Here is a 15439-nt window from a genome sequence, read left to right as displayed (position 1 = left end):
GGATTTGTGAACTGGATAATCTTAGACAATTTGACCATTGTTATATAACAATTGTTGAAAGCAGAGGTGAACTGTAGGGCAAGAGAATGTGGCAACATTCAACAATAATTGGGGAATCATCCAAAGTGATACGCTACTACGCCAAGTCTTTCCTGAGCCACCAGACATAAACTTTAAGAGATGTCCTACCCTAAATGACAAATTAGTCCACAGTTATCTTCCGGGTGACTCAAAAAACTTGGCTTGACCACAAACCCAAGGGCTCTTTTAAATGTAACCATTGAAACCATTGCAGAAATATTGCACAGAAGAAGTATTTTGTTGACACAGCTTCCAAAATGGAGTATTACGTCAAGCATTTCATTAACTGCAAAACCACTCATGTCATGTATAGATTGGAATGTCCACAGTGCAAGGTGTTCTACATTGGACGGACAAAGAGACGCCTTCAAGACCGCTTAGCGGAACACAAGTACGCCATACGGGTAGGCAATGAAGACCCCATGGCAAGGCACAACAAGTCCCTACACCATGGCAACCCTGCCTCCCTACAAGCTATGGGTATTGATCATATTCCAGCCTCTATTAGAAAAGGGGACCGTCTTAAACAATTAAACCAAAGGGAAAGTTTTTGGATTTACAAACTACAGGCCACTAAATACCCTGGTTTAAATGAAGATATGGATTTCTCACCCTTCCTGTAGGGTTGTGATAGGTCCATTTGCTGTCATCTAGTGGACATTTTGCTCAATTGCCCTCAGCTATGTTTAGACTGTTGTTGTTCATGTTTTGCTGTGTTCTAGTGTACTATGGAATATATTGCTTTCTTATTCTTGACACTTCTCCCAGTCATATTTAAGGTTAGAACTACCTTTTAGTGTTCTGATACTTCTAGCTTGGAGTTGTATTTTTATGATAACATAGCTTCAGTATTTCACTTTTTAATGTGTATAGTATTGCTTACTAGGTGTGTCCAATCAATTTTGTAACCACTCCCACTTCTAATTAGGGCTATTTGGAAAAGCTGTTCAAAAGAGGATATTGTATTATTTTTGTGTACTCCCTGACGATGGCCATGCAGCCGAAACGCGTCTGATTTTTTAAAACTTTGTTTCTATTGAACATGCCATACCAATAAAGGCATTTTAATTAATTATATGAAGAGTGCCTTGGTCCTCCTTTCTTTTTGATGACCAATTTACCCCTTTTACCAAAGAGCACCTTCTATCTACCAACATGTACTATTGTGTACCTTAGTAGCGCTTCCCTTCCTCCTCTTTCTACATGTAATGAGTACTTTTGGGTGTCAGGGAATGGAGGGTATGGAATAAAAATACATAATTTTCTTTAGAAATGTAGTGAAATAAAAGTCAAAGTAATCAAACATATAAATAGTAAAGGAAAGTACAGATACCCCAAAAAACTATTATACTTTACACCACTGAAGTCCAGATGTACTTGTTAAAAAATAATACAAATATTAGTATTTGGGGGATTTGTTAACTGGATAATCTTAGACGATTTTACCATTGTTATACAACAATTGTTGAAAAGCAGAGGTGAATTGTAGGGCAAGAGAATGTGGCAACACAGGAAAGGTCAAATGTGATATCATCTGTTGACATCACTCTACGAAGTGTTGCAAAATACCTTCTGACATTTTTTTGAATACATGGAAATGAGAAACATTTCCATATGATAATTCCCATCCTAAGTATTACTCTTCATATATTTTCCTTCTAAGGTGTTTTAAGCATTAGTCTATTTCCACTCTACATCAATTACTTCTCAAGATGACAGCACAGTGTCAACCTCCATGAGCCTCCAGTCCCTGACCACCATCCCAACTGACATAACCATCCAACAGCAGTCAGACTTTCATGGTGTGAGTCAGTCATAGCCTGTAAGTTTATCAATATCATTGAATGTATCTCATTCTATATACAGCATGCAGCTTTCTCTCACTTCCATATTCATATCTCATTGATAATTGTCTGCATGCGTGTCATATTGGGTCAACTTTTAACTGTTAAACAAATTGTTTTTTGGGTTGTTTTTTCCCCCCATTGTGTATGAATTATATTTTGTAATATAATTATTGTTTCTGTGATCTTTTGCTTTCATTTTAAAAATCCCTTGCAAATGTACATAGAGTTGTCATCTCACTAAAGGGGAAAGTGTTGACTATCCATACAGTAGGCATATCAGACACCCTAACTTGTATTTTAGAGGCATGTCTGTTCTGTAAAATATTTTACTGAGTCAGTTTGATGTATGGAAATAAAATTGAAAAAAACAACTATGATATTTTGTTTACCGGACGACAGACCCACATGCATTACATTTCAGTAAGTATTTAACTGTGACGTGAGAAAATGTACCTTTAAATAAGAGACTGAGTTTCATGTTAGTGACGTCACGTTGAGAGGGCTGAACCGAAAGGGAAGAAAACGCCACCACAGAGCACAGGTGATAGACCGATCCGTCGGTGGCAGACTTTCGTGATGGGAAACATGGGAAAACTGCAAGAATTTGACATCACTTTTAAGGACAATAAAGTTGTTTATAGTCCTGGAGATGCCGTTTCAGGCACGCTGAAAATTACAACCGCCCAAGCGCTACTATTTAAAGGTAATGTTCTTTCAGCTGTCGTGAAACCTTCGTTGTCTCCTCGGACTGACAAGAAAGTCGTGTTCCACTGAAACGAACTCAATGGTGTGATTTGTGAAGCGTTTTTTATTTACAGTAAATACTTAGGATGTTGAATTAAATACTGTGCTGTCACTCGAACAGACACTGTTTCTATAGATGCGTTGGGGGGGGGGGGCAAGGTGATCAATCTCATTTAAAGGTGCTGTCAGAAAGGACAAATTTGACCGTTCTTTTTTAATACTCACCATATCTTAAGGTAAAACAACAAAACGAACAAAAAACAAGATTTTTTTGCCCATGAACATTTTAACCCAAGGATGAAATGGCAAGGCAAGCATAGAAGTGGCAATCATAAACTCAAGTTGTTATATTCCAGAAATGTAACGTAGTTGGATAGAACATTGAATTGTTCAATGGAACTGGAACTGTGTTCCTTATGTCAAGGATCTCAAATGGCTGTCCCTGTTTCAAGTATCAAATGGCTGCTGACAGGTGGTGGTCACCCTCATCCCGATCACTTGCTGCTGGAACAAAAACACAAATTCACTCATCTTTTCAACAAAATTGTACTCTGGGTGATCAAACATGTTTTGAGACGGTGCGTGGAGTTAGAAAATGCATTTAGTTGGTTTTTATTATTTTTATTTTCTCTGAACCGTAGCCAACATGGAAACGAAATTGCCCTCTTGTCACACTGAAGGTGTTTTGTGTCATGGACCTCTGGTTTGTTTACATTGCAGGTCAGGAAAAACAGGTGGGGCAGCTTTCGTCATTACATTCCCATACTGAGCACAGTGTCCCTAGCTGCACTGTTGTTGATAACTGATGTCTTATGAACTTGATAACGTTCCCAAGTTACTACAGTATTGGCTATCTGACCCATGAGTTGTGAGGACTTCAAATTACACTGAACAACAATTTCAGAGATTTTACTCAGAGTTCGTGTAAGGAAATCAGTCAATTGGGCCCTAATCTATGGCTTTCACATGACTGGAGATACAGATATACATCTGTTGGTCACAGATACCTTTAAAAAAGGTAGGGGCGTGGATCAGAAAACAAGTCAGTATCTGGTGTAACTACAATTTGCCTCATGCAGCGTGACACATCTTGCTCGTATAGAGTTGATCATGCTGTTGATTGTGGAATGTTGTCCCACTCGTCTTCAATGACTGTGTGAAGTTTCTGGATATTGACGGGAACTGGAACACACTGATGTACATGTTGTTAGGCTGGTTGAGTTGCGGTTGTTAGGCTGATTGGACGTACTGCCAAATTCTTTAAATGACGGAGGCGGCTTATGGTAGAGAAATTAACGTTCAATTCTCTGGCAACAGCTCTGGTGGACATTCCTGCAGTTAGCATGCCAATTGCATACTCCCTTAACTTGCGACATCTGTGGCATTATGTGTGTAACAAAACTGCACATTTTAGAGTGGGCTTTTGTAGTCCCCAGCACAAAGTGCACCTGTGTAATGATCATGCTGTTTAAACAGCCTCTTGATATGCCACACCTGTCAGGTGGATGGATTATCCTGGCAAAGCAGAAATCCTCAACTGGGATCTAAACACATTTGTGCACAACATTTGAGAGCAATAAGCTTTCTGTGAGTATGGAAAATTTTGGGGATCTTTCATTTCAAAAACATGGGACCAACACTTTACAAGTTGCGTTTTATATTTTTGTTCAGTGTAGATTTTCACAAGAGCTGGTACCCTCTACAGAGCAGATTGTTAGTCTGTAATAGCGGACCCACTCATGTTCTTAAAGTCATAATGGGAAGTTACAATTAAACTTCTTGTGTGATATAAGCAGAGAATTTAACTGAATATCAATCAGAGTACTGCACTTCATATTTCTACAGGGTTTGTTAATAGATTCGTTTTTTCTTGGCCATCCTCCTCCAGGATTGTCTGTCTTACTTGGCTCAAACCAGAATTATGATTGATTGAGCTATTAATTAATTTGGGTCATGACCATGCACACTGCTGGCCAAGAGCTGTTGCCAATCCCCGCTGGGACTACCATTTAGTACCCTTTAATTTCTGTGCTCATGGGCTTGTGACTTCAGTGGGTTTTGGAGAGTTTTGCAGCCAGGCATGTGACTCACTGAGGAAAGCAAACTGATCAAGTGTGCTGCATTACATCACACCAGGAAAACTACAAGTAACTGCCAAAATAAAGGAAACACTTGAGTAAATGAGGGATACAAAGTATATTGAAAGCATGTGCTTCCGCAGGTGGTGTTCCTGAGTAAATTTAGCGATTAACATCTCATGCTTAGGGTCATGTATAAAAATGTCCAGTTGCCCATTTATTTTGGCTACCATTTTCTTTATTTTTTCTTTTTTTTAACCTTTATTTAACCATGGCTAGAAGAAGAGATTACTTTTTAAAGAGGGTTCTCAAAGGATCAAAGGGGGTTTTAAAGGATGTGTGTGTGTCTGTCACCAGATATGCCAAGGCTCATTGAAGCTGTTCTGGCAGCCTAATGCCCTATTAAGACACTTTCATTTGGTGTCTCCTTTATTTTGGCAGTTACATGTATGTTTGTCTTTCTTTTACTGGTCTTTGTGTTTGGGTTTCTCAGAATTAGAGTTTGCTTTTTAGTTCTGTTATATATATATATATATATATCTGTGTGACGTGTTAAAGTAGGTGTCCACAATAGGTGCTTTGTTTGCAAAAAAAGAACATATCAATCAGAATGTAAACTATCCTAAAAGGGCTTTCAAGAATACATTGCCATGCTCTGCTTCTGTTTGTATCTCCATTTTGTTATGAAGTCTGAGGACCTCAACTTCTCTTATGTTACTGTGTTTTACTATGTATTATCCCTGCAGATATCAAGGTGAATTGCCGAGGCTTCTGTGGTGTCACCGGCAAGATGGACGACACAGCCTGGACAGTGGAAGAGCAGTACTTCAGCAGCACGCTCTCTGTGGCAGATAAAGGTGCTGTCAACGGGGTCTTTACCTGTTTCTCTCTCACCTTTTGGAGCTTCAAACATTCAATTAATGAAACATACACCTTCCAGAAAATCATTGTTTTGTAATGGATATTTCCTTCATCACCTATGTATGTCAGAAGGAAAAGGTAAACAAAGATTTAATCCATATTCTGAAGTTCCCCTTCTACCCTGAAAGTAAAATGTGATTCCTAGAAGATGAACAATTGTTAATGGACAGAATGTTTTCCAGCCAGCTGATCTGATGTTTATCCTTTTTTTTTCCTGTGTCCCAGGAACCCTGAAAGAGGGAGATCACAGTTTTCCATTCAAGTTTCTCATTCCAGGTAAGGCCACTGAGTGCTTTGTAGACCTGTTGTACCACATTCCTTTAAACATATGGGTTTTCCTCATTTTATAATCAGACATGTAAGTTTACTGTAGTTCTGACATGGCTCATTCACTATAAGCAGAAGTAATGTGAGCAATAAATTACAGTACCGCTTCCTGTGCCTCTACATCAATGGTTATGAGGATTACCATAGGGACCATTGTCATGTGTCTTCAATGGAAATGGTGCTACAAATGAGCACACAGGAGAGTAATTGTAAGGTAATTTACTCGTGCCCATGAACTGTTTGTAAGAGTTATTGAGGTATACTTTATCAAGGGGTTATAAGTCATTTAAAAATGATTCCTGATTAGCTTATAGTAAAACTCTGTAATAAACTTTTATGACACATTTTATTTTATTTTATCCTTGTACCCATTAGCCTCCTCTTCTCCAATTGTTGACTAGTGTGGTATGGGCTGAGAGCATAGATGCCCTGAGGTGTTGCCACCTGTTGTCATACTATCTCATGTATAGCAGTTGCTTTCTCCCCTGTTTTTTTTAATATGTATTTTTTTATTTAACCTTTATTTAACTAGGCAGTTAAGAACAAATTCTTATTTACAATGATGACCTACCGGGGAACAGTGGGTTAACTGCCTTGTTCAGGGGCAGAACGACAGATTTTTACCTTGTCTGGATTTGATCCAGCAACCTTTCGGTTACTGGCCCAACGCTCTAACCACTAGGTCACCTGCCACCCCTTGTTGTGTTTTGTCTCGTGGTCGTTTATGCTAACAATCTGTCATGGCCTACTTGTCTTTTTGTTTCAAACCTTTGCATGCTAAGGACATGAGTGAGATAGATCATTCTTAAAACAGTATCACATGTTCTCCCTTATCTATGCTCTAGCTCTCAGGGAGGGAGCCCAATGATAACATCATAACCCCTCCGCCCATTACTCATCGATAAGGTCTATCAGACAGACCGACAGACAGACTGCCTTTCCAGCTGAGAAGGGATTCCCTTTCGCTCTGATAAAGCGGTCTTTCATAACAATGTACATGACACACACCACAGAAACCCACACCAACCTAACAGGTCCTAATCAACTGTCCATTGTGATTTAAAATCTGAAACCTGCACACCTTCAAGACGTACAATTGCAATAGATAGAGGCCATTTGAAAGTCTGTTGCCTGTAGTCTTGCCTCTGTGAAAATACATATGTGATAAATGCCTTTACTCCTTCCCTCCCATATAGCCTCTCTTCCCACATCCTTTGAAGGGAACTATGGAAAAATTATGTACAGAGTGAGGGCTTTCATCGACACTTCTCGCTTCTCTAAGGACTATAAGACTGAGAAGCCTTTCTACCTGCTGAGGATCCTCGACCTCAACGAAGTGCCTGACATCCATGTGAGTTTTTCCCTAGCAGATTTTATACATTTTCACTTAATCAGAAATATCCAAGTCTTAGAAACAGGACATTGGGGAATCTGGTCTTAACCTAATATTTCCCACCTGTTTCCAGGGACCTAGTTCATCTTCCGTTACTAAGACGTTCACCTACCTGCTGGGGGTGAAGACAGGAACGGTGGTGCTGAAGGCCCAGAGTGACATGAAGGGCTACACCCCTGGTCAGGTCATCAAGCTGACCACAGAGATTGACAACCGGTCTGGGAAAACCACGGGGACTGTGGTGGCCCGTCTCATGCAGGTACAGACTAGTGAGTCTACAGCGCTTGAAATAAAGCAAGGCTATGGATGTACAACAGAAGAGTGTTGTACAACCAAGTGTGATTTAGTCAACGGTGTCATAAAGCTGCAATGTGGTCATTATTGTCTCAATGTGTAGGTGAGAGATAAAGGCGTTTTTATTTTATCCCTCAATCATTTTCTACCATTATTTCTGTGTGCTCGTCTCCAATAGAAAGTGACTTACCAGACGAAGAAGCCTACCATTGACTTGAGGACTTTAGTGCAGGTGGAAGGTGCTGGGGTGAAGGCTGACAAACAGGCTGAGTGGAAGGAGCAGATTATTGTACCTCCTCTGCGCCAGTCATCTATGGTTGACTGTGGCCTAATAAACATGGAATACTTTATTAAAGTAAGCAACTTTTCTCTTTTCACAAGACCATTTCTCTACCGTTTCCTCTACAGCCAAACCCTTTGGTCCGTAGTTTAGCACGCATGTTTTGATGAAACCTTCTCCCTTTTACTCCCTGGTACATTAGATCTCTCTGAAATCTCCCGTGGTGTCATTTTTGTTGCCCATCCACATTGGAAACATCTCAGTGGACACCACGTCAGCACAGCGCTCCAGACCACCTCCCCAGACCCCTGATCCTCTTTGCTCCTCTGCCAAGCCTACCGAGCTAGAAAACAGCAGCCGCTCTGAGCCATCCTCCCATAACCAAGGACCTCCTACTACTACCCCTGCCCGCCGCCCAGCCCCAAAACCTGCACCCAGGATCAGAGTCTCTACTTCTTCCCCCAGCGCCCCGCCAGCTGCCTCCCCCAGTGCCCCTCCAGCTGAGATGGACTATCTGGCCAACTCCATGCCCACCCTCTACCCACTACTACCGCCAGAGTACAGCACCTCCACACTCCCACATGGTCAGTCTTACACTCCTATTGAATAACCTGTAGTGACTGGCAGTGCTAATGCTATTTAGTTTTTTACTTAGTTATCTTATTACACATTTTGATATTAAGTATTTGGGTTAGGTGTTTCTGGTGTTGTATTGTCATCTCACTGTATCAGTTGTGGCTGGCTTAAATCTGAGCTAATATCCAATATGAATGTAAGAGTCTAATTGCCATTCCGTAGACATTTATGCCTTTGCTTCGTAAGTGTTTGCCATGCCCATGACTCATGTCGTTTCTGATGAAAAGTATGTAGTTGGGTGGGTATTGTGTAGTAATGTCTCTTTCTGTCTGATTACTGATATCCGCTGTCCTCTCTGTTACAGAAGCTCCTCCCAGCTATGCCAAGAGCTGTAGCAGCAACACATAAACATCATGAAACAGGAGAGACTGACTGCTGGCAACTGTACACTGAACATGACAATCAACCTCCCTACTAGAGGATCATGATGCCAGGCAGCCCTCCTTAAGTACTTCAGCCTTGGTTAAGCAGCACCTTTTTACTGATTGTTTTCACACAATTTTAGCACTTTCAGGACAGTAATATGTTTTTACATAAACCATTTTTATAGCTGGAGCCAAGTTTTTAAAGTTAAGTCGGTGTCATTTAGAAATAGTTTAGGGGCCTCCCGTGTGGTGTACACACAGCAGTCTAAGGCACTGCATCGCAGTGCTTGAGGCGTCACTGCAGACCGGGTTCGATCCCAGGCTGTGCCACAACCGGCTTTACTTGGCTCATCACGCACTAGCAACTCCTTATGGCGGGCCGGGCGCCTCTAGGCTGGCTTCGGTTGTCAGTTGAACAGTGTTTCCTCCGACACATTGTTGCAGCTGGCTTCCGGGTTAAGCGGGCGGGTGTTAAGGAGCATGGTTTGGCGGGTCATGTTTCGGACGACGCAATGACTCGACCATCGCCTCTCCTTAGCCCGTTGGGGAGTTGCAGCGATGAGACAAGATTGTAATTGAAATTGTGAGAAAAAGGGGGTAAAACACATTTTTTACAATATATATTTTTTTCCTTTAGAATATGTTGAAATTGCATGTGTGATGCTTGAAATGTGAAGGACGGTGATTTTAGTTTTGTATGTTTGAAAGTTGACTTGTGGGACTTGTGCTGCTGATATGTGTAGATATTGGATCCAACAAACCTAGCTTAGCGGGTGCTCCCATAATGCTATGGTTTGTTCTCTCTTTCTGACTGAAAACAACAGATGAATCTTATAAGGTGCACACTGTGATTGATGATTTGACTGTGTAAGATTCTTAGTTTGCTGTATAATAGTTATAGTCAGATTGTGTAGGATGTATAGTGTTGTTTAAAATCAAGCTAGCTGCGCACAGCGCTGTTGTCCTCATTTGGCTATCAAATCAACTGTCGTATATTATGTAGATCTAGCACTTGCCATGGGATATCCTGTATATGTTTTACACCAGCAAGCAGCTTTTCAACAGCAAGATTGGATTTGAGATTTATTTAAACGTCCCAAACAGTCAAAATCATGAAATTTGGATGAAACCAGATCAAATTAAGACTACCAAAATGTGAAAAATAACAGTTGCTTCTACATTGATAAAGTTTGATCATAACTGGTCCCCTCCCCCATGTCAAATACTTGGATTCAGGAGGTGGGACGTCACAAAGGTCACTAGTCTTGACATCACAAAAGCCTAATTTTAATACAACAAAGGTTATTCTCTTACCTAATTTAAAGGGCTTTGGTTTACATAGCTAGGTTGCTAGTCTACTGGTGCCATAATTTGACTGCAGCGTGACAGCAACTACAATTTGAGGTTTCCCCTTTCATCTGTGTCTTGTGTTAGCTAGCAACTGGCTAGCTAGGTCTTCAGCCAGCATGTAACAAAAGCGTGGGAAGGGTTGCCCAAAACTCAGATGCAGTTGTCATGTCATTACATCAAGATACATGCCAAGCGGAACATTCATACAAACGTCTTGACATCATTGATAGTCATGATAATATGAACATTGACTGACAGAACATTGTCTGATATATATATAATGAAGTACCCAGACCTCACCCTGTTAAGTACATTTCTACTAAAATTGCCAAGATGAACTAGCTAGCTAGTGATAAACAGTGCTGACAATTCCATTTAGGCTAGCTCGCTAAATTATACAGCAAACATTTTGTCTGACGCTGTTACAATAACAAGTTGGATAAACACATAATTTGTGAAACCATGTGGCGTATGACAGGATTGGATGTTGCATGCAATTTCAATGTTTGAGTTGCTTTGTGTATCAGCAGATTTGCTTGAGGTAATGTCACTGCAACACTGCTCACAGCATTTATGATGCTCACTGCTTTCATGACTTTTTCAAAGAACCGCCAGTCAAGGTGAGCTCCCCGCCTATTCAGTTTGTCTTTTCAGACTTCCTGTTAGTTTGACATGAGAGAAAGTACTTCGCTTTTTTTATCAGGAAAAAATATTGTGGGTGATCTTTTAGTAACTCAAAAGGCTATTTTACATGGGAATCAGAATGACTGTTCGGGACCTTTTGAGAGAACCCCCTGTAATGCTGTTGTTTTAAGATGTGAAACTGACCACCATACTGTAAATCCTACTCTATAGATACCTCTGGTGGCTGATAAATGAATGTCAATGGCATGCTTTACTCATTATTTTACACTGCTCAATGCATACCAGTGGAGGCTGCTGAGGGGAGGACGTCTCATAATAATGGCTGGAATGGAGCGAATGGAATGGGATCAAACATTTGATACCATTCCACCTATTCCGCTCCATCCATTACCATGAGCCCCCCCTCCCCCAATTAAGGTGCCACCAACCTCCTGTGATGCATACACTGTTTTATGTAACGTATTTTTATTTATACTCTTTCAACTGTCTTATAAACAGTTCACCAAGTTCTATATCCAAATAATTGTGTATGCATAGGAAATACAGTGCCTTGACGATCTACAACTCACAACCTAATAAAGTTGTTGTTTTGGACCAGTTTTTGTTTTGCGTTGTTGATTATGCTGGGATAATTGTACATCTCCATTTTTAGGCCCATTTGTAATTTGTAAACATGAAGGTTCTTACAGCAGCCTATTTAGAGTAACATTTTAAACTCATTGTTACATCCCATTTTCCTGTGCTGTGCTCCTTTCCAATTTCCTATCCTCCACTAAAAAGAAGGGAGTAAGATCATCTCCTGTGCGTTCCAACATAGATGTCTGCTGAGAAGACCATACATCAGCACCTTAGAACAGTGTTGGGACAAACTGCTAGTATAATGCATTAAACAGATTTATAATGTGACCATGTTTATGAATACAAAAACCAGTGGAGGCTGCTGAGGGGAGGATGGCTCATAATAATGGACGGAACGGAGAAAATTGAATGGCATCAAACACATGTTTGATGTATTTGATACCATTCCGCTCCAACCATTACCACGAGCCATCCTCCCCAATTAAGGTGCTACCACCCTCCTGTGATACGAACAGCCTATAAAGTAACAGTAAACCAATCAGTTGATTGACTCTAGCCACAAAATTAAGGCAATTAGAAGGGGAGGGGGTTTCGGCAGGCAAGAAAATGGCCTTGCTGAAATTCCCCCCCCCCCCCCCCCCCCTAATTCCCTTAATTTTGTGGCTAGAGTCAAATACTTTCTGTGGCACACATCAGAGTCAAATACATTCTATTGAACAATCTTTACGTCAGGATAGGCAACCGAAATGAATAATTAATGTATGTGTGCTATATTAAACAGAGGAGGGAGTAAAATGTAGGCAAGCAATAAACATTTCAGAACAGCTACTAGTCGAATAAGACATGGGAGAGATGACACATTTTGGCGAAGAGATACACTTGAAACAAATAGCCAAACCGAAAACTGCAGACATTACTAGTGCCTCCCCCGTGATCAAACCGCCATAAAAATAAAATGAAATGCAGCCTAATGTGATCTTTGACAGCTGTCTTGAAGGACACAAATAATAATGCTTTCAGCTACTAAGATCAGTGAAATGTAGGATAAACTGACAACGGAGTGAAGAGCAGAAATCTCAACTAGCAAGCAAGTCGCAGCAATGAATAATTGCCTCTATAGCTCAGACTGAGATATGTGTGAATCTATATTGGTGCCCAGGCTTGGTTTTAGTTGGAAGAGCTTCAATATTCTTTTATTGATTTTCATTTCCATATATATAAAGGATGAGGCTATAGAGTGGCTTTGCAGACTTAAGAGTCTACATTGGAGAGTTGAAATCCCCTGCATGTTAGCTAGTGGGAAAACCCCCTTTTGGATCTTCACATGTTTAATTTTCGGGTTGAGTATAGTTCGGGTTCAGGATTCATATCGTTTGTTTTACGCTCGGTGAGAATGAGGAGAGTTCAACACATGGGAAAAGGTACCACCCTATCTTTACAGTAGGATTCAGTCTAGATATTGGTTGGTAAAAGTGCAATGGCAGGTAACAGATGTGGAACATTAGAAGGAGCCATAACCCCATTAAAAAGGAAGAAGGTACTGTCTTTAAAAAAAAGAAAATATTGATATTGCTCTGTTGCAAGAAACTCATTTGAATGATCTGAAATTGCAACAAGGGGGGTTTGGTCAAGTGTTTTTCTCATCATTTACATCCAGAAGTAGAGGTGTAGCAATTCTTGTGAAAAAGAACCTACCACTTAAGGTGTTGAATTGTGTGAAAGATACATTTGGTTGTTTTGTTATAATTAAAGGTATTTTACAAGGGCAGAACATTTCCATAATGAATATTTACTTTCCCCACTGCCCACCCCCCTGATTTCCTCACTAAGGTATTTCTAGACTTTTCAGAATTAAACTCAGACACTGCAGTGGTTGGAGGAGATTTCAATTGTTTGTTGAACCCCCTTATTGAAAAGTTTCCCAGCGGTATATCTTCACCGTCTCCTCAAGCTAGGTCGCTTAAGCTATTTGTGATGATCTGGGGTATGCTGATGTTTGGAGAACCTTTCATCCCTCCAACAGAGAGTTCACCTTTTTCTCTGCACCTCATGGATGTCAGACTAGAATAGATTACTTTTTTATGCCCAGGACGTCTTTGCAGTCTGATCATGCGGAGGTGATCATGGACATAAAACTCAATGGGGCATCCAATTTGTCAAGACATTGGAGATTGAATACAAGCATTCTTAAAGACCATACATTTACATAATAATTTATTACAGACTTTAAAGGATTTTTCTCTATTAACTCTCAATCAATAGATAACCCCTCACTCCTTTGTGAAACCTGTAAAGCTTACACCAGAGGTCTGATTATGTCATACTCAGCTACTAAGAGGTCGGAAAAAGCGTGAAAAGCAAAACAATTTAGAGGGGGAATTAGGACCTAAAGAGAAGGACTACATTAAAACTCCCACTTCTTCCCTATTAAAGGAAATATCAGCCCTTAGATCAACGTTGGACTCTCTCCTAACACAGGACGCTGAAAAGAAAATTAGATTTGTCAGGCAAAAGCTTTATGAACATGGAGATAAACCAGGAAAGTATTTGGCGTATCTAGCTAAAAAGAGAGCTGACTCACTGTCAATTGCTACTATTACTGATTCTGATGGCAATCATTTATATGAAAATTAGTTGATAAACGAGTCATTTAAGAAATTTTATGCAAATCTTTATGCCTCAGAACTGAAAAATTATGTACCCAAATTAATGGAGGTCTTATTTTCTAAGATTGAGCTCCCAACTATCTCCGAAGAACAGAGGTCTCTCCTTAATGCCCCTGTTACCAAGGAAGAGATAATGTTTGAAATTAAGAATCTGCAAAATGGTAGGGCCCAGGACCAGACAGGTTTTGTAGTGAGTTCTATAAAGAGTTCCATGGCCTGATCCTTGAGCCATTGCTTGATATGTTTAACCACTCATTTTCAAATGACCGTCTCCCTCAAACTCAGAGGGAAGCTAACATATCACTTATTCTCAAAAAGGAAAAATGCCCAGAGTCTTGTTCCTCATACAGACCCATTTCCCTTCTGAATGTGGATAGAAAATTGCTTTCTAAAATTCTAGCCACACGACTAGAGGACTTATTGCCACTAATTGTGAAAGGGGACCAAACTGGCCTCATTAAGGGCCATAAGTCATGTAACAATGTCAGGCGGCTTCTTAATGTTATTCAAGCCTATCATCGAAGTGCTATGGATGGTCTTGTGCTCTCCTTAGATGCTGAGAAAGCATTTGACTGTGTGGTGTGGTCCTACCTATTCTTTGCTCTGACTAAATTTGGTCTAGGGGACAACTTTATAAAATGGGTTAAAGTTTTATATGATGATCCTCAGGCTGCTGTCCTTACTAATGTGCTACGGTCAAATAGCTTCTCTATGCACAGAGGTACCAGACAGGGCTGTCCTTTGTCCCCTCTCCTATTTGCACTCGCTATGGAACCACTGGCCGAGGCCATCAGAGTAATTAATGCCTTCTATACAGGGTCTGCTCATTTGTGACGTTCATCATAAAATAAGCTTGTATGCTGATGATGTTCTGATGTTCATCTCTAGCCCAGAGACTTCAATTACATCTCTTGTTAATATTATTGAATTATTCAGTGAATTCTCAGGCTACAAGAGGAACTTAACTAAATCAGAGGCTATTCCACTTGGTAGCCTTCATTCTGTACATATTACCCCCCCCCCCCTTTCCTTTTAAATGGTTTCCCTCAGGTTTTACAAATCTGGGTATATTTGTAACTCCTAAATTCCAGCAAATGTACAAAGCCAATTTTGTTCCCTTGTTTGATACAATAAGACAGGATCTGGAGCGCTGGAACTCTCTTCCGATTTCATGGTTGTGTAGAATATCCCTCTTGAAAATGAATATTTTACCTAGACTACTTTACCCAATCC

General features: G+C 40.4%; 1 protein-coding gene across 1 annotated transcript; it reads left to right on the top strand.

Annotated features, from left to right (window-relative positions):
• Nucleotides 1-2472: 2472 nt before the first annotated feature.
• LOC120062703 (arrestin domain-containing protein 1-like) lies at nucleotides 2473-9298 on the top strand. The gene is made up of 8 exons (XM_039012762.1): nucleotides 2473-2631; nucleotides 5497-5607; nucleotides 5897-5947; nucleotides 7195-7349; nucleotides 7465-7650; nucleotides 7864-8040; nucleotides 8168-8549; nucleotides 8906-9298. Exons 1-8 carry the CDS (start codon nucleotides 2505-2507, stop codon nucleotides 8947-8949), a joined length of 1233 nt encoding a protein of 410 aa, XP_038868690.1. The 5' UTR covers nucleotides 2473-2504; the 3' UTR covers nucleotides 8950-9298.
• The last annotated feature ends 6141 nt before the right edge of the window (nucleotides 9299-15439 follow it).

Source organism: Salvelinus namaycush, chromosome 18 (genome assembly GCF_016432855.1).
Source record: "Salvelinus namaycush isolate Seneca chromosome 18, SaNama_1.0, whole genome shotgun sequence".
Lineage (NCBI taxonomy): Eukaryota > Metazoa > Chordata > Actinopteri > Salmoniformes > Salmonidae > Salvelinus > Salvelinus namaycush.
This window is presented reverse-complemented; position numbering and strand designations above follow the sequence as displayed.